The 19,465-nt window shown below is 38.8% G+C and overlaps 1 protein-coding gene across 3 annotated transcripts in view; it reads left to right on the plus strand.

Annotated features, from left to right (window-relative positions):
- The window catches only part of vbp1 (von Hippel-Lindau binding protein 1), a 19,083-nt gene extending 4,087 nt beyond the window's left edge, over positions 1 to 14,996 (plus strand). Inside the window, exons 2-6 of one of the 3 annotated variants that reach the window (XM_043704803.1) lie at positions 6,037 to 6,161; positions 7,702 to 7,768; positions 8,682 to 8,780; positions 9,950 to 10,088; positions 14,492 to 14,996. In XM_043704803.1, the coding sequence (XP_043560738.1) occupies positions 6,037 to 6,161; positions 7,702 to 7,768; positions 8,682 to 8,780; positions 9,950 to 10,088; positions 14,492 to 14,562 (501 nt within the window). In that variant the 3' untranslated portion in view covers positions 14,563 to 14,996. The remainder of the gene's footprint in view (positions 1 to 6,036; positions 6,162 to 7,701; positions 7,769 to 8,681; positions 8,781 to 9,949; positions 10,089 to 14,491) is intronic. The other 2 variants (XM_043704802.1, XM_043704804.1) reach the window with 2 other exon arrangements.
- Positions 14,997 to 19,465: the final 4,469 nt, after the last annotated feature.

Raw genomic sequence — 19,465 nt, forward strand, 5'->3', positions numbered from 1 at the left:
TGCTACTTTCTCCCCACCCCCACCCTCCTCTCATTTATCTCTCCACCCTTCAGGCTCTCTGCCTGTATTCCTGATGAAGGGCTTTTGCCCGAACCATCGATTTTACTGCTCCTCGGATGCTGTCCGAACTGCTGTGCTTTTCCACCACCACTTTAGTCTAGACCCCAGAAGTATTTAGTGAGTTTATCCACAGAAGAGCTGCGACAGTTGAAAGCTGCAACCAATGGTGAGATGAAGTAAGAAAGGATGCCCAAAAGGCAGATGCAGAAGACAGCTAATGTGTGCAAAGGTTAAGATGATGTAAAGGTAGTTTACCAAGACCAAACCATAGTAGAGGGATTTGAAACAGGTGAGAATAGTGAACTTGAAAATGAGCCAGCATCATTCAGGAAGCTCGTTTGTGAATGGCCAGGTCAATGAAATTTGGGGAGACTGTGGCTGAATGATGTTACCACTAGACCATTAAACCATGGACCCACATATTGTTCTGGGGATGTGTGTTCAACTCCCATCAGGGAAGATGAAGATAGAATTCAATTTTAAAAATCTGGAATGAAGAGTCTAATGATGACCATGATTGTCAGCAAAAACAATCTAATGTCCTTTAGGGAACAAAACTGGCCTTATCTGGACTGGCCTATACAGTATGACCATGGGCCTACAGGAAAGTGGTTGACTCTTATCAATTATGGATGGGCAATAAATACTTGCCAAGCCAGTGATGCCGACATCCCATGAATTAATCAAAGGTGGAATCCATGGACTGGCTTTGCACTTGTTAAGATTTTTGCTCCCTGAATTAACAAAGGTGGCGATTGTAAGGAGGATGAGCAAACTGATCTTAACTCTGTGAAGCCATTCAAATGGGGTTAGAAATGAGAAATATAATGAGTTAAAATAGTTCAGTAATAGGAACTGTTCTCAGTGGCTAGGATTGAGATTTCTGAAGGTCATGTTGCCTGCTTGGTGCCAGGCTTAAGGATAGCTCATCTGGACTACAGAGGAACTTGGAGTGGGAGGGAAAAGATCCAGTTGTTGTGGCCCATGTAGGTACCATTGCTATAGGTAGAATGAGGAAAGAGATTCTGGATTTTGCTGAAGGAATATGAGCAAATAGGGTCTAAATTTTTGGCAGAATCAAAAAGGTAATGATCACTTGTTTATTACCTGACCCACAAAGTAATTGGCATAAGTTCATTAAGATTAAAGAGGTAAATACGTGACTCGGATTGTGGGAGAAATGGATTCAAATTTATGGGACATGGGCACCAATGCTCGGGAAAGATGGGATGAGCTCCACTTGAATCATGTTGACAGCAGGGTCCTAGCAATTTGCATAATTAAGGCATCAAACTAAATGGGCGATTGGGGTTTCCCAGTTGCATGAAATTTGTTTAAAAATCAAAGTTAAAGGACAAGATAGGAGCAAAAATTACTAATGTCGATTGTTACAAGAAAATAAAATGAATGGATAGAACTGCCAAACTACTAGTACAGAATCTAATTGAAGTGCCAACTGTGTTTTGGAAATTATTCTACAGAAGGAATTTGGAAATATATTATTTTTGAAGATTTTAAAGCATTGTGTAATTTGACATATCTGGTTGACGTGGACAAGTTAGACTGAAGGGTCAGTTTCTGCGCTGTACTTCTCTATGACTCTATGCGTGAACTCATATTGTACCAAAGAATCATAAAGGATAGGGGCATTTGATAATAGAGTAAAACTTGAGATTTTTATCTGACAAAATATTCAGAATAAAATTAATGAGTTAACACTGCAAATGGAGACAAATTAGTATGATTTGGTATAGATGTGGTTACAGGTAGACCAGATTGGGAACTGAAAATCCAAGGGTATGCTGTATTTCAGAAGGATAGACAGAAAGGAAGAGGAAGTAATATTGTTTTGTTAGTAAATGAAGAGATCAGTGAAAGGGTATAATGCTGGAATTCAAGACAGATAATGAATATGGACAGAAATAAGAAATAGCAAGGGAAAGGAGTTCCTGTGGGACTAATCTATAAGTCCCCAAACAGTAGTTCCACAGTAGGGCACATTAGACAGAGCAACCTTGATTATCCAAACGTTTGATTATCCGAACAAAATATTCCCCGCCCATGTTGTTCGGATAATCAAAGTTGCCCTATAAACCAGGACGTATTAGGGCTTGTAAGAAAGATGTGGCAACAATCATGGTTAATTTTAGTCTGCGTATAAATTAGCAAGGTTACCTTTGGGGGAACAGTTCATTTTTAATTTGATCTCTCACATGTACTTAGGTACAATGAAAAGTTTTGTTTTGCATGCAGTATTGGCAGATCATTCCATACAAAGTGCATACGGTAATGGAACAGTGCAAGGAATACAATGTTACAGCTGCAGAGGAGGTGTCCAAAGGCGGAGATCAATGTTAAATTTTAAATTTGAGATGTCCCTTCAGAAGTCTAGTAACTGTGTGGGAGAAGCTGATCTTGAATCTGCTGGTACATACGTTTTCGTATCTGCTGCCTGACAGAAGAGGTTGGAAGAGATTATAACTGGGGTGGGAGGAGCTTTTGATTAGGTTGGCTGCCTTGCAATGCAGCGAGAAGTATTAATGGAGTCAAAGGATGGAAAGTTGGCTAGTATGATGGACTGGGCTGTGTTCAGAACTCTGGTTTCTCAAGGTCCAGGTAGAACAGTTGCCATACCAAGCTATGATGCATCCAGATAGAATGCTTTCTTTCTATGGACCATCTATTAAAATTGGTAAAAGTCTTTATGGATATGCCAAATTTCCTTAGCGTACTGAAGAAATAGAAGTGGTGTTGTGTTTTCAATAGCAGATAGTGAAAATCTTCTTTATAAAAGGGAAGAGTAGCTAAAGTGAAAGATGGTTCCTTGAAGGATGAGACTGGAAAGTTAATATTAGGGAACACAGTAATAATGGAGGCATTAAATCGGTACTTTATCTCAGTTTTCACTGTGGAGGACTGTGCCACCCCAGTAATAGGTAATGCAGACATTATAAAAAAGCAGGAATTTTAAAACCGTAGTTACCATTAAGGATATGGCACTGAGCAAACTATTGGGATTGAAGGCAAGCAAGTCATGGGGCCTGGTGGCCTACATCTTACAGTCTTAAAGGAAGTGGTAGCAGAGATAGTGGATCCATTGGTTATAATCAAAAATTCCCTGGATGCTGGAAAGATTTCCATGGATTGGAAAAGTGCTAATATAATGCTCTTATAATGCTCCTAAAAGGAGCCAGTTAGTTTAACATCTGCTACTGGGAACTTGTTAGAATCCATTATTAAGGAAGTCCATTAATTAGCCAAATTGTGTTTTTCAAAGATGTAATGAGAATCTGCACTTCTAGAAGGCATTTGATAAGGTGCCACACAGTGCACAAGATAGGATCACATGAGGTTGGGGTAATGTATTAACTTCGATAGAGGATTGAGCTATAGGGAGAGGCTGAATAGGGTAGAGCATTTTTTTCACCTGGAGTGTCAGAGAGTGAGAGTGCTGACCTTAGAGGTTTATAAAATCATGAGGACCGTGGATAGGGTGAATAGCCAAGATGTTTTTCTGTGGATGGGGGAGTCCAAAACTGGAGGGTGTAGGTTTAAGGTGAGAGGGGAAAGATATAAAAGGGACCCAAGGGACAACTTTTTCTCACAGCGTGTTGCATGTTTGGAATGAGCTGCCAGAAGAAGTGGTGGAAGCATATACGATTATAATATTTAAAAGACATCTGGACAGGTACATGAATAGGAAGGGTGTAGAGGGATAAAGGCCAAATGCTGGCAGAAAGACAGTTTAGGATATCTGGTCGGCATGGATGAGTGGGTCTAAAGGGTCTGTTTCCATGCCTGTATAAGTCTAGACTTTATAACTAACAGAAAACAGTGTCAGGATAAATGGGTCTTCTTCTGGTGTGCAAGGTGTAACTAGTGGGATGCCACAAGAGTCAGTCCTTGGGGCCCCAACTACTTAAAACCTATATTAATGACTTGGACACAGATATGGAAGAAAATTTGCAGATAACAATTAAATAGGTGGGCAAATAAATTGCAGTGAAAAAATTAAGAAATTTGCAAATTGGTTATGGATAGTATCGGTGAATGGGCCAAAAATTGCCAAATGGAGTTTCACATGGATATGAGAGGTTATTCATTTTGATTGGAAGAATAGAAAGTAACTTATTGTCTGAATGGAGGGAAACTTAACAGAGTGCTTCAGCGCAGAGAGATCTGGATGTCCTTGTGCATGAATCTCAGAAAACTAGAATGCAGGTACAGCAGGTAATTAGATTAGATTAGATTCCCTACAGTGTGGAAACAGGCCCTTCGGCCCAATCAGTCCACACCGACACTCCAAAGAGTAACCCACCCAGACCCATTTCCCTCTGACTACTTAACCTAACACTATGGGCAATTTAGATGGCCAGTTCACCTGACCTGCACATCTTTGGACTGTGGGAGGAAACCGGTGCACCCGGAGGAAACCCACGCAGACACAGGGAGAATGTGCAAACTCCACATAGCCAGTCACCCGAGGCTGGAATCGAACCTGGGACTCTGGTGCTGTGAGGCAGCAGTGCTAACCACTGAGCCACTGTGCTGACCCAGCAGATAACATTTTGGCATTTATTGATTGAGGAATACAGTTTAGAAGTAGGGAAGTGTTGCTGCAGTTGTACAAGGCTTTAGTGAGACTGCATCTGGAGTATTGTGTACAGTTTTAGTCCATTTATTTCAGGAGGGGTGTAGTTTTACTGAAGGCATTTCAGGGGGTGGGGGGTTGTCTTATGAAGAGAGATTGAGTAGTTTAGACCTGAAGTTTAGAAAAGAAGATATCTAATGTGTATAAGGCATTAAAAGGGATTGACAAGGTAGATGGAGAGGAGATGATTATCCTTGTGGGCAATCTAGAACAATAGTTTTAGGGTAAGGGTAGCAGATTTAAGACAGCTGAGAAGGAATTACTTCTCTGAATCATGAATCTGTGGAATTCATTACCCCAGAGTGCATTGGCTGTCAGGACACTGAATAAATTTGAGGATATAGGTTTTTAATTAGTAATTGGTTGAAGGGTTATAGAGAGCAGGCAGGAAATTGATGTTGGAGCCAAGATGAGATTGGGTATGACCATTTTGAATGGTGGAGCCGGCCTGAGAAGCTGAATAGCTTAATGGTCCCAGTTCTTCCGTAGAGGATCAGGGTCCAGTTAGGCAGCATTGGGATAACTGTTTAGAGATGACAATGGTAGGTGAGAGTTTCAGCAGCAGTGTGGCAATGAGTTGGGAATGAAATTCATTGAATGAAATCATCGTTAGTAGAGTAGAATTTATGGAATGGATTGAAAACTCAGGCTTCTTTAACCCTATCTTCAATCACTAGAAATAGTAATTCAGTTGTGATATTATCATAGTTGGGTAATTTGGCTGTTGTACATTCAGGAAATGCGATGGAGAAGTACAGATGGGTGTCATTAGGATCTTGGCATACTTCTCCATTGTCACAATACCTCCTTTAAAGTGCTAGCACACTACGCTTCACCCTTAAACTAATTGGAATTACAAAGAAATGATCAGAAGCAGCTGGGGCATGTTGGTCAGGCTAGGCATTCCAACTGTCTTCCTGGAAATAATATTCGCTATAACATCTCAAATTCCAATTGGGAAATGAGGCGGGGTCTCTGGACTCAAAATTCTGTTTTCTCCCCATTGCCAGACCCTGTTGAGTTTCTCCAGCAATTTCTGTTTGTTTGTTTCCGAGCTCCATCATCTGTGGTTCTTTGTTTTATCATTACAACTCTGTAATAATGCTCAGAGCAGCTGCTATAACGTAATTGAAAATATTGTATAGTCGCTGTGCACTAATCTTACTTCATATTGTCAAAATATTTCAATGTTAATCTGTCAGTGGTAACACCCAGACTGTTGATGATTGGGGAAATCAGTACAACTCTTTAAATGTTTTTGCTAATGTGTAGATTGCATTTATTTCATTTTTCAAGTTTTTTTTTGTTTATTATCTGTTTTCTAGGAGGATGTTATTGCATTTATGAAGCAACCAGGTAATGAGACAGCAGACCTAGTACTGAGGAGGCTAGATGAGCAATACCAAAAATACAAATTCATGGAGCTTAATCTATCGCAAAAGAAAAGAAGGTGAGAATTTATCATCACGGCGTTAAAAATGTCCACGCTCTTAGCTACTTTAGCTGAACATGTTAAATAAAGATTTGAAGTTTAAGCTGTGACTGAGAAAGCCACTGAAGTGATTTGGTGTTTTTTGAGTGAGAAAATGCACACCTTATTGATTCACTTAACTGCAAAGCACTGGCTTTCAAATTAAATTTTTATTGGATGGGATTCTACAGCGAGTACTATGTAATATTTTTTGTACAGAGCTATTCTCAAATTCCAATTGTTTTCCTATAAAAATCAAAAATTGGCTGTTTCCAAGAATTGAAAACTGACTCTTGCTCCAATACCTGGTGTCATTGACGTATGTTACATGTCACATGTTTTTAAAAGAATATAATTGTGCATTTCTCTGACCAAGTGAGACCAGCACACCACTTGCTGATTAAAAATATCCAGACATTGTCTAAGTCAAAGCTAATGTTACAAACAAACCATCTAAGATGGTCTAATGTTGTACCTGTTGCGAGAGTGAAGCAATATTCTGTAATTGTTTTAACTGGAGATTGCCAAATTATGTTAGGATCAAGGCAAAACATTGGATTCTATCAGAATTCTGTCTTGGCTGTGGTGCTGCCAGAGATAAATGAAAAATAAAAATCCTTCACTAATTTGCAACTTTTGACATCAGAGAAAATACTGTAAAAGAAATTTGGATGGTTATGTCAAATGTAAATAATGCCCATCTTCCTTAATGTTGTTATTTATGTTTTATTCTGCTGTACTGTAGCGCACAGACCTTTTTCTCCTCAAGATTTCTTCTTGGCTCAAGGCTTTCTTGACGAGTGTCAAATTTGACCCCAGCAACTTCCAACCACATACCTGTGCCACCAAAGACTTATTGTTTTCATCTCCATTTAGTCCTGGCTGTCCAGTCTCAGCCTAGTTACTAGTTACCTTCATCCATGTTTCTGTCACCTCTTGATTTGACTTTTGCAACATATTCCTTGCCAGCCTCCGAATTCTACCCTGTGCAAATTTGAGGTTGCACGTAGCAGTTTCCTTAGTCATACCAGTAATTGTTGACCCATAGCTATTATGTTTGCTAATCTGTATTAGCATGTTAGGCAAAGTTTTGATTTTTAAAATTCTCATTTCTTGATTTCAAGTTCCATATGACCTCATCCCTCCTCAATTTTGTAATCCAGCCCTAAAACTGTCTGGGATAACTGTGTACTTTTGTCATTCTGGCCCAATTTCAATTGTTCCTGCATTCCCTCGGTTGTCTTCACATTGGCACTGGAATTCCCTTCCTAAACCCCTGTATCTCACCCCATTCCTTTAGGACACTCCTTAAAACTACCTTTCTCATCAAGCTTTTGGTTATCTGCCTTAGTACGTGCCTGTGTGGCTCATTATCGTAATGTTACTACGTTGTACTTTGTATATTTTATTATTTAAAGACACTATTTGCATAAAAGCTGTTCTGTGAAAAGGAATTGTGCTTTATTTTTATCTCTCAACATGACCATTTATACTTACCATCTTTTCTTCCTTTCTCTAGGCTAAAAAGTCAAATTCCAGAAATTAAACAGACATTAGAGATTTTAAAACACATGCAGAAGAAAAAGGTAAAACTGTAAATTTTCATAAAGTTGACTGATTGACAATTACTTTGCCCAGTCTCTTAAATTTTGTTTTAAATTTTGTATGCATGTTTAAGCAATATATATTTGCTTTAGACAAATAAATCACTAAGGAAGAATTTTTGGCATTTGGAATTCTGATGCTATGGATTTAACTCTCACTAGGATTATATAAAGATTATCAAAAATATTGCTTTTAGATTTGGTGTTCTTTCTTGGGCAAATGACCTGAGTCTAACACCCCTATTGTTTCTTTGAAATTGGCTACAGCGAAACAGGTTTGCAACATGAAGCAATTTTACCCGTCATACCCGGTTCTTACAGCAACTGTTTCACTTTGACCCTGCATTGTCTTTTATTTCAAACCTATTTGTCCTTTAAAAGTCTATTTTCTCTTCCTCTTTCTCAGAGCCAAGTATACCTTTAACTATTCTGTTTTTCTCTCTCTCATTTTAATTGGTAATTGTTGTAATATCAGCAACTTCAAACTGCTCACCAATCCAAAGAATTATTATTCTTGGTTGCTATTCATAACTGGGAGCAGAAAGTGAGGACTGCAGATGCTGGAGATCAGAGCTGAAAATGTGTTGCTAGAAAAGCGCAGCAGGTCAGGCAGCATCCAAGGAACAGGAGAATCGACGTTTCGGGCATTCCTGAAGAAGGGCTTATGCCCGAAATGTCGATTCTCCGGTTGCTTGGATGCTGCCTGACCTGCTGCGCTTTTCCAGCAACACATTTTCAGTGCTATTCATAACTAACTAACTTATTCCTATTACATTTGTTTTTATGATGTAGTGTCATATATATTGCTGTAATTATATGTGGTTCTTACAGAAATGAGAGTTTGGCTAATTTAACTACAATGCAGCCCTACATCTGCCTGCTTTTTGTTTTAAAGGATTCCACAGATCCAATGGAGACGCTGTTTCTCCTCGCAGATAACTTATATGCTAAAGCATCTATCACTCCTACGGATAAAGTGTGCTTATGGTTGGGGGTAAGTTCAGGGCCATGGTTTCTGCTGCAAAAGTATGTAAAAGGGAACAAAGTTTACAGAGTATCATCAGAAATGAACACTTTTTTATAATTCTTTGTGCATTTATTTGAGATACAGGTATTAGGACTGCTCATTCCAAAATAGATCTGCAAACAGAAAAGTATGATACTGTGGGCAGTGGAAATCTGTAAGCAACTAAAACAGATGTATATTTATTCTAATTCTCAGTATAATTGTCGTGTTACACAGCCATTTAATTATTTCAGTGAATAGTGTATATCTCCTGAAAGTCCAGGAAGCATGGACAAGGCACCCTATGTATAAGACAGACATTTTTGCTGTTCTCCAGGTGCTTCCAGAGACAGGGTAACTTTCATCAATGTTTATTTTCCTTATTACTGAGTAATCTAGAAGAAATTTAAAATCTGGAGATACAAGATCCTGCCTGCCAAGACTAGAAATAGTCAAAGAGAAGATAGGACAGATCATAACGCAGTAGTTAGGTGATAATATTGGGTTTGCTAGCCTGTGGATTATAGAAGAATGAGTACATAGGGAGATGTTGAGATACTTGAAAGAAAACTATGAGGAAGTGTAATGATTTTTATTTTCATCGTCATGAGGATGCTTGGATTATTACACTAAGATGTATGGATTCATGTCTCTCAGGCTGAGAACACTTTTTTCAGTAGCCATGCACTACATAAGCATAGCGGTTTTAGATTTCAATATTAGCAGTTGTACAGTGCTCAGTGTAGAGTTACTTTTGTCTTCCTGCACCTTTGGCTCAGTTGTAAAGGAAGTGTGCTGCTGACCCATATGGATGAGAGTCTTGCCCTCTTTTAAGTGAGTGTTTTCACTTTAGTAACAGTGTCATTACTGTTGACTTTGCCATCTCTGGACTGTAGCTGCAAAGAATCTTGGTGTCAATCATTGTCCACAAGCCTCTGCTAGAAAGTGCACCTGTGGGAATTAAATGGACAGGACCAAATGTGATACCCCACAAGTCAGTAGTCTGTTGGTGCCCACTATCCAGCTCAGTGCAGGAAAACAACGTGTTGTGTTAAGTTCCGAATACATCTGGGCCCATATTCTGAGGAACTAGCAAAAGCAATGAATGATTGTGGGGCATTGACAAAAAAAATAAGATGTAGCTCTGTCTTGCACAGGCTAATGTAATGCTTGAGTATGACCTCGATGAGGCTCGAGCATTACTTGAAAAGAATCTGACAACTGCAACCCGTAATCTGGAAGGACTAGAAGAGGATCTGGACTTCCTTCGAGATCAATTCACTACCACAGAAGTCAGTATCCTTTATATCAAAGTAACACTGAGAAATGGCACCTTCATTCTTTTGCAGTTTTTTGTGAGATTTCTATTAACAGTTTCTTTATCATTTGTTTTATGAGGGGAAACTGCAATTGACAAACAGATTGGGAGGGTAAGTGAATAAAATGATGCTTGTCAGTATGAATCCACACTTAACCTGACAGGAAAAAAAGGCATATGGTGGCTTAATTCAGGTTCACCATTTGCTTTTTCATGGCAGAACTGTGATTTTCCTCTCAGTAATGCACTTAAAACATTGAGATCTTGAGCAATCTTTGCAGTTGCACATTGAGTACGAATGGTGTTTGCTGAATATGAAAAAAAATCCATGGGGAGCAATTGAGTTTCATTTGCATACTTGATACCGGTGACCAAGATTTTACTTGTGTGCAAAATGTAATTATTCAAAGCTTGGGTGTGTTTCAGAAAAGTTACTAAGTTGTTTGGGAAGGGATGAGTGAGAATGGCAATATGTCAAGAGTTAATGAGACGCAATTGCAGACAACTTGACATATCTGGAATGTTTGTGTACAGAACAACCTTGATTATCCGAATGAGACAGACGGGGAGTATTTTGTTCGGATAACTGATTTGATCATAAACAAAGGAAACCATGTTGAACATAATTACATAAAACATGTTTTATGGTATTTATTGCACTCAATCGATAAAATGTATACAAATACTGAATATTGCTTAAAAATTCATGATACTTTACAAATAAAATCACTTTTTGGCGAGAGTTTGAATCAAGTCTGTGAAATCCTTTGCTGACATTTGCCTTGGTTTTATCCCGGTTCTCAACAGCAGCCGGCATCTTTCTGTTCAGTGTCATCCCACCGCCAGATTAACCATTGTCCCTCCCTCCTCAGCGACTGCCAAGCTCTTAGTGATGCAGAGGTGCAAAATACAGGGGGAGCACAAGAAAGGGGGAAGATTGTTTTGCTGACTAACTTCAGTTTCCATCCTTTCATTTTTTTTTTAAGGGAGGTAATGTTTTCATCATGTTTTCTCCCATCAAGTTTTACTCCTGTTTATTTTCACGTGTGCTAACTCACTACGATTTGCTCTCCCCCATTTAAAAAAAAAGTAACATTAAATTTTCTTGTCAGCTAAAAGATATTGAACTACTTTTTTGGAAACAAAAGAGTCGTTAAGGGATAATGGGAGGAACAAGCATTTTTGACTTAACACTCCAGAGAATGAGCTGAGGAAAAAATATTGTTGGGTTCGCAAAACCACAGCGAGTCAATGTTAAGTGGGAATCTTGCTGTTAGAGCACACAGCTCCGGCTTGCACATGTATTGTTCTTGTGTGTTCACAAACCTTCATCCTCGGGGAGAATAAGTATTGGAGAGCCTTTTGATAAAAAGTGTAAGACTTGACTCTAACATCATGTCTCGAGTATATGTTTAATTTATTTATTTATTAATGCATACTTGCATCTATATTCCTGTTCTAATTTACAATACAGCGCATTAAATGGATGAGGAATAGAATTTTCCTACTTCAGTTGAAATGCATGTGCAGGGACCTTGAGACCTGGTTCGGATAATTGATGTTCGGATAACCAAGGTTGTTTTGTATATATGTTCTATCCTGGTTTGCCAAACTCTTGCCATTCTGTCTGCTCCATCCTTGAAGTATAGCTGCCATTTGTGTAACAGAATCAGTATCTCTTATCAATGAATACTAGCATCATCATCATCACTGAAATTGTCACTGTACATTAGTCCACTTTTCTTTGCAATAAACATATCACTTATCTATTCTCCCTCACTGCATCTCTCATTTTGTGTTGCTGAGATAGAGAATGGATGTTTCTGCAATGTGACCTGTAAACTATTTTTTAGTTGTCCTAGAGGGAAAATGTGTCTAGTAGGTAAACAGATTAGGCCTTTATTCATTAGAGTTAAGATAATGTGGGTTGATCTAATTGTTACATACAAGATTCTGGGCAGGGACTTGACAGGGTAGATGTTTCCACTAATGGGGGTGGGGGTGGGGGGGAAGAGTCTGGAACTAGAAGGCCTAGTTACAGAGGAAGGGTTTACTCATTTAAAATTGAGATGTGAAGGAACTTCTTCTCCCAGAGGGTAGTGAATGTCTGGAATTCTGCACCCAACCGAATTGTGAAAGCTAGATCTCTGAAAGTGTACAGTTGCCGTACCCAGGTTGTGATACATCTAGACAGAATGCTCTCAATGGCACACCTATAAAGGTTGGCAAGGGTATTCACTGTCATGCCAAATTTCCTCAGCTACCTGAGGAAGAAGAGATGTTGGGCCTTTGTGACCAGTGCATCCACATGAAGAGTCCAAGAAAGCTTGTTGTGGGTGACCACTCCCAGGAGTTTGACACTCTCCACTTGTTCCATCTCTGTGCTGTTAATGTGTAGGGGGGGCATGAGTAACATCCCACCGGAAGTCAATAATGAGTTCCTTGGTTTTGCTGGCATTGAGAGCTAGGTTGTTCTCAGTGCACCATTTTTCCAGGTCTTCTATCTTCCGTCTGTAGTCTGTTTCGTCACCGTCTGAGATTCAACTGACTATGGTGGTGTCATCAGCGAACTTGTAATTGGCATTAGTCTGGTATTTGGCGACACAGTCATGGGTATACGGTGAGTACAGTAGGGGGCTGAGTACACACCCCTGGGGAGCTCCAGTGCTGAGTGTTAGTGAGGATGAAATATTGTCCCCAGTCTTCACTGATTGTGGCCTGTGGGTCTTGACTCTCAGTTTTGAGCATATTACTTGAGGAGAGTTAGGCATTTGGCCCTTTAAGAAAGATTATGGCTGATGTGATTATGGAATCAATTCCACTTCCCTGAATGCCCATCGTAATTGTTGACTCCCCTGTCAATCTGCCTTAAAAAAAATTAAATGATCCAGCCTCCACTGCTTTATCTGAAAGAGAATTCCACAATCTCATGACCATCTGAGAGAACAAAGTCTTTTTGTCTCCCTCTTAAAAGGGATACCTGTTTTTCTTGTGCTGCTTAGTTCTAAATTCTCTGAGAGAACATCTTTCTGGTAGCTACCTAATCAAGCTCCCTCAGGATCTTGTGTTTTAACAAGATCATCTCTTGTTCTTCTAAACTCCAGTGGGTATAGACACAATTTGTTCAACCTTTCTTCATAAGAGAAGTAAGCTGTCCTGGGCTGCTTGTTTCCATGCTCAGTTGAATGATTCCTTGATATTCAGCTCTCCTGTTCGTTCCTTCAAGAGTTGAGTGGTTTTGGCAAAAGCAAAGCTGCAGAAATGTTCAGTTTCCAATAGAGGGCACCACCTGCGCCTGAAGAAAAATTCAAACCTAATCTGCAGAAACGATGTTTAGTGAACATGTAGCCAAAAGCTGGCAACAATTAATATTGATTTATTCAGATACAAATTGAATTTCCAAAAGATAATGTTTTGGAATGTAATATGCAATTAATGAGAAATGTCTACAAAATGTTTAGGAAGAAAAGGATGACCTTGAACTTGTGGTTCCCCAGATGCATCACTGCTATTTCTGTGTGTCATTTCTAAGTATTTTGTAGACTTTTTTTGTAGAGTTTGGTGACTATGATTAATTAAGAACCATTATTATTGTATCATTTGGTTACCAGCTAATAGAGATGGATATTGGTCTATCTTTAAGTTGCAATTTGTGTTCGTGTTTACAGTGTCTGTTATCTTAAAGGCCAGAGACATATTCCTGTTTAATGGGAATAGTGAAGGGAATCGGAGGTGTGTGCCATGAATGGGAATGAATTAGGCGAGGGTTTGTAGATCAATATGGGAGAATTGTCTATTGGCTAAAATAAGCTAAATGTTGTCCTAGTTCTGGATGATCATGGAGTGTTATGGAAGGAGAGTAGCTGAGAAAGTGAGCATGATGTTGTCCATCCAGATCTGGGATTGGATAAATTAATTATGCATAAGATACATTCATAACTACAGCCATAGTCTTGAAGCTAGGTTTCTACTATGATATTGATCAATATGGCAGAAAGAACAAAGATTGTATTGGAGAGGTTAAGAACTGGCGAAGTAATGTGGCATTAAGTTCAAGTGTAGACCAGAACAGATATAGTTGTCAGGCTTCTTAGTGCCTTAGTGTTTGTAGTAGGTTTCACAAGTAATCCTTATTGTGTCATTTTTTTTTAAGTTTCAATGAATGATATGCCATCGTGGGACTTGAGCCCACATCCTCTACAATGTAAATGTAGTGCCACAGCTATTATGTTTCACACTAATCAACCAGAAATAAAGCCTTGTCCATTTGAGGAGCTCTTTTTATGAAGCTTATTACAAGTCGTACTCTGGCATTGTCAGCATCGAGCACATTCTAACTGACGTTAAATATTTGATTTCTCCTTAACTAATCGTCAATCAGATATGGCAAGAGTTTATAACTGGGATGTTAAAAGAAGAAGCTCTGAGGCTGCTTCTAAGACTAGCGCATAGTTCACAACAATACATTTTTACACATAGCTAAACTCTGAAACTCACTTTTGTTCTTTAAAATATTCACAGATTTGGCAACTCTTGTGTTTGGAAAGCTGCAGTTATTTTTGTCTTTGGAAACAAAAGTGTTGAATGTTAACCCCAAGAGCAGATGAGACTGAAACTACAGATATATGGATATACTGGTTTATTGCATTGCTTGTAAAGCTTTTGTGGAAATGAAGAATGATATAGAATACAGGTTCAAAATGTCATTACCGGTTTTCACAAGCCACACTTGCAGCAGTCCTGCAGCCTAGTCGTACAGACACAGTGGACACCCATGTATCCATGCAACTGGTTCTTGCTGTGATACAATACATGTAAAGATTTTGTATGGTTCTACCATGTGTTAATAAAGTGCTGAACAGAATAAAACAAGTGTTCCTGCATTATTTAATTCTGTATTTTTCCTGTGTAAGTTGTTGTACTCTGAGGAATGCCAGATTTAAGCGAAAAACTATACTTTCTATCTCAAGCACTTGATTTCTTAATATAATGTTAATCTTTATACATAAGTACTCTTTTGATTTAAGTAAGGAGTAAAACATCCACTCCAAACTTTGGAACTGCATTTTTTAGATTGCCAACTTGTGGTCTTTGAGTGAAAAGGTGGCTCAGTGGTCAGCAGTGCTGCCTCACAGCACCAGGGTCCTGGGTTCGATTCCCGCCTGTCTGTGTGTAGTTTGCACATTCTCCTAGTGTCTGCGTGGGTTTCCTCCCACAATCCAAAGATGTGCAGGTCAGGTGAATTGGCCATGCTAAATTGCCCACAGTATTAAGTGTGTTAGTCAGGGGTAAATATGGGATAGGGAAATGGGTTTGGGTTGGTTTCTGTTCGGAGGGGCAGTGTGGACTTGTTGGACCGAAGAGCCTGTTTCCACACTGTAGAGAATCTAATCTAAAAAAAATTGTAAATTCTTTAAAGAATTATATAATATCAGAATTTAAGACCATTTCAGCTAGTAGCGTCACAGAATAGAGCAGCAGATGAGGCGACCATATGCCCCATAGAATATGTACCAGTTCTTTTAAAGAGAAATTCATTAATCCCATTGTGAGCCCCTTTCCCCATCATTATGCAATTTCCATTCATTCCACCAGCATATCTATGCCATCTTGAAGTCTGATTACTATTTTCTTCAATCTTTACCACACTAGGGTTTACTATCACCTACACATTTAAATCGTGCCCTGTACCCAAAGCAGTATACGTCAAAAATAATTGTGTATCAAGAAGTCAGTGGTGCAAAACTGTTCACCACAAAACAAGACTTCTGTCCTTCAGCTTATTTTGTATCTATGCTTCCGTGACCTTTTTTTTTAATCTCATGGGCTTCATCTTGAGGAATCTATTTATCAAAAACATTTCGAAAATTCATATATGTAACATCAACTGTAGCATCCTCTAATATATCAAAGTTGTATATTTATCTTTAATAGGTACCTGTCTTTTTTTTTGACCGTACCAATCCAAATAAGTCTTAATTTTCTCTCCTCCATTCTCCTGAATCACAAGAAAATCTTGTAAACATTCAGATATTTAAGAGTTATAAACAATTATTTTAAAAGTTTCAAACATAAACATTCATGGTTGGCAATTGGTTTTTAATCTCAATCTCTAACTTGTTTGTTTTTTTTGTAAAACTATCGATGCAGCTAAAAATGCTTTACACAAAATATGTTTTTAAAATCTATCTCAAGACCTCAGCCCCAGCTGAGGTAGAGAAATTGGATCAACATTACCTTTTGAATGCAGTCAGCTTGTAGCAAAAGACATTGTATATAGAACCTGGATCTCAATGTTACTTGAATGTTGGATGGAGAAAGGATTGGGTGTATCATCATGTTAATATGTGTATCAGCTTGTCAGATCAATCTATCTCACGCTTGACTAAATTAGGCATTAACTATTTTTAATCTCTTTGTGAGCAGTTGTTAATTATTAATTTACTTGGATCTGTTATTTATGAATGTGCTTGTGTATGTTCATTAGGCAAAATTAAATGCTTACAAACTGTTCACAATTCTACTTTGATCATTACTGATCAATTTGTATCTAATTGTTCATTTTAAAATGTACTGTTTGCATCTTTTTAGTTATCAATGTCTTTATTATTTTTAAATTTTGTATATGTTTAATTTTTAAACTATTAATTTCAACTGTTGTCTTGAAGTCAGTGCTAGGTCCCCTCAGTTGTGGGACAGCAGGTTGTAATTACAATATCAATTGTCAAAAACAAGCATTCACCAGGCACTATGCTGGGAACATGACAAAGGTGTGATGGGAAGAGCTGGAATGAGAAATATTGTGGAAGCTCTAGCTGAACCTTATGTCCCTACCAGGCATTCCCTGCATTGGCGCTAACACAGCCAACAGATCTGGAAGAATCAATGTAGGATTGGTTTTAGGAGCACCTTGGGTTTAAGACTCTTGAAACTTTAAACATAAGCAAAATAACTGATGCAACCTATAAGTTACGAAGATTAGTTCAATTTTGCTTATAGACTGCACATCTCAGTTCAAATTTATAAAACATGACACAGCAGGCAGCATCAGGAGAGAGCAGCAGTTAATCAGATCTTATTGATGAACAATCACCAGACCTGGAAATAGAGATTTGGTGCTTCATAATATATGGAATTAGGGTGGAAGGCTGGCGTTGGGGATGGGGGGAAACAAAGTGAAAATCTGCAAATGTGAAAGCTGAGACTTTTGAAATGTCAAAAAGGATGATGGTACACAACAAATGACATAAGTAAACAAATGAAAAATGGGTCTAGAAGCAGTGTAAATTGCAACAGGAGAGTCCTTAGCATCTGCTGTTCCCCCATCTGAAGCTCTATCTCCTGGATCCCACTACCTGCCTCTTTGTGGTCACACCTTCCTGTCCCTGACCACTGACCATATTTGAGTTTGTTAATCTAAGGGGTGTGACTGCCTCCTGAAACAGTGCACCCAGATAACTATCACCTTTCCTGATGTGTTTGAAGTTCAGACTCCAGCTCATCAACTCTTAAGTCGGAGTTCCTCAAGCAAACAACATTTGCTAAGATGTGGTCACTATGATCCACTATGGGGTCCACCAACTCCCCAGTTGGTACTGCATAGTTTATTTACTTAAATTGGTTTTGCAAAATTTCCTACTGTTTTTTAGTTTATAGAACTAAATAGAAATATTTACAGTTTTCAATTGGAAAGTAACTTTTAACAGTCAAATTAATGGCTCTTACCAACCAATGAACTTAAGGTTTCCCTGTTTGTCACTATTTTGTATCGGACCCCTGATTCTGGGTCAGTTTATCCTGTTAAAGAACCTTAAAAACTATGAACCAAGAAACAAGAAAAAAACACCTTTCCTTCTACTTCAAATTCCCATGCTACCTGTAAAAATCCCCAAATTACATACTCACTTCGGATGTGATTGAGGGAAGGGCAAGTTTGGCAACTAAATATCCCAGGACATATGTGTTTCAGGTGGGATAGAGAGGGAGGTAAAAGTGGTGGAGGAGTTGCATTACTGGTCAGAGAGGATATCTCAGCTGTGCTGAAGGAGGACACCATGGAGGATTTGAGCAGTGAAGCAATACGGGCAGCTGAAACATAGGAAGGGTGTGGTAACAAGGTTGGGGTTGTACTACAGGCCTGCCAACAGCGAATGTGAGATGGAGTTACAAATATGTAAACAGATTATGGAAAGGTGTAGGAGCAACAGGATGGTAGTGATGGGAGATTTTAATTTTCCCGACATTGATTGGGATTCACTTAGAGTTAGAGATTTAAATGGAGTAGAATTTGTAAGGAGTATCTGGAAGGTTTTATAGAGCAGTATGTAAATAGTCCAACTCAGGAAGGGGCCATGCTGGACCTGGTGTTGGAGTATGAGCCCGGTCAGGTGGTTGAAGTTTCAGTAGTGGATTATTTTGGTAATAGTGATCACAACTCCATAAGTTTTAGAATATTCATGGACAAAGACGAGAGTACTAAATTGGGGGAAGGCCAACTATAGCAAAATTCGGCAGGTGGTGGGGAATGTGGATTGGGTGCAGCTGTTTGAGGGTAAATTCACATTTGATATGTATGAGGCTTTTAAAGAGAGGTTGATTAGTGTGCAGAACAGACATGTCCCTGTGAAAATGAGAGATAGAAATTCAAGATTAGGGAACTATGGATGACAAGTGAAATTGTGAGCCTAGCTAAGAGGAGAAAGGAAGGATAAATAAGGTCTAGGCGACAGAAAACAGATGAACCTTTGGAAGAATATTGGGAAAGTAGGAACAATCTGAAACAAGGAATTAAGAGGGTAAAAAGGGGTCATGACATACCTTTAGCAAACAGCATTAAGGAAAATCCCAAAGACTTTTATTCATAAAAAAGGAGCAACTAGAGAGAAAGGGTTGGCTCACTCAAGAACAAAGGAGGAAAGTTATGCATGGAGTCAGAAAAAATAGGTGAGATTCTTAGTGAGTACTTTACATTGGTATTCACTTAGGAGAGTGACATGATGGATGTTGAGGTTAGGATTAGAGGTTTGATTACTCTAGGTCAAGTCGGAATAAGGAGGGAGCAAATGTTGGGTACTCTAAAAGACATTAAGTTTACTGAGGTAAGTGAGAGGGGAAATAGCTGGGGCCCTAAGAGATATCTTTACAGCATCCTTGAACATGGATGAGGTCCCAGAGGACAGGAAAATTGCTAATGTTGCCCTCTTGTTTAAGAAAAGTAACAAGGATCATCTGGGTAATTATAGACAGGTGAGCTTGGCGTCAGTGGTAGGGAAGCTGCTGGAGAAGATACTGAGGGATAGGATCTATTTATAGTTGGAAGCAAGTGGGCTTATCAGTGATAGGCAACATGGTTTTG

The sequence above is a fragment of the Chiloscyllium plagiosum genome, chromosome 15 (genome assembly GCF_004010195.1).
Source record: "Chiloscyllium plagiosum isolate BGI_BamShark_2017 chromosome 15, ASM401019v2, whole genome shotgun sequence".
Classification (NCBI taxonomy): Eukaryota; Metazoa; Chordata; class Chondrichthyes; order Orectolobiformes; family Hemiscylliidae; genus Chiloscyllium; species Chiloscyllium plagiosum.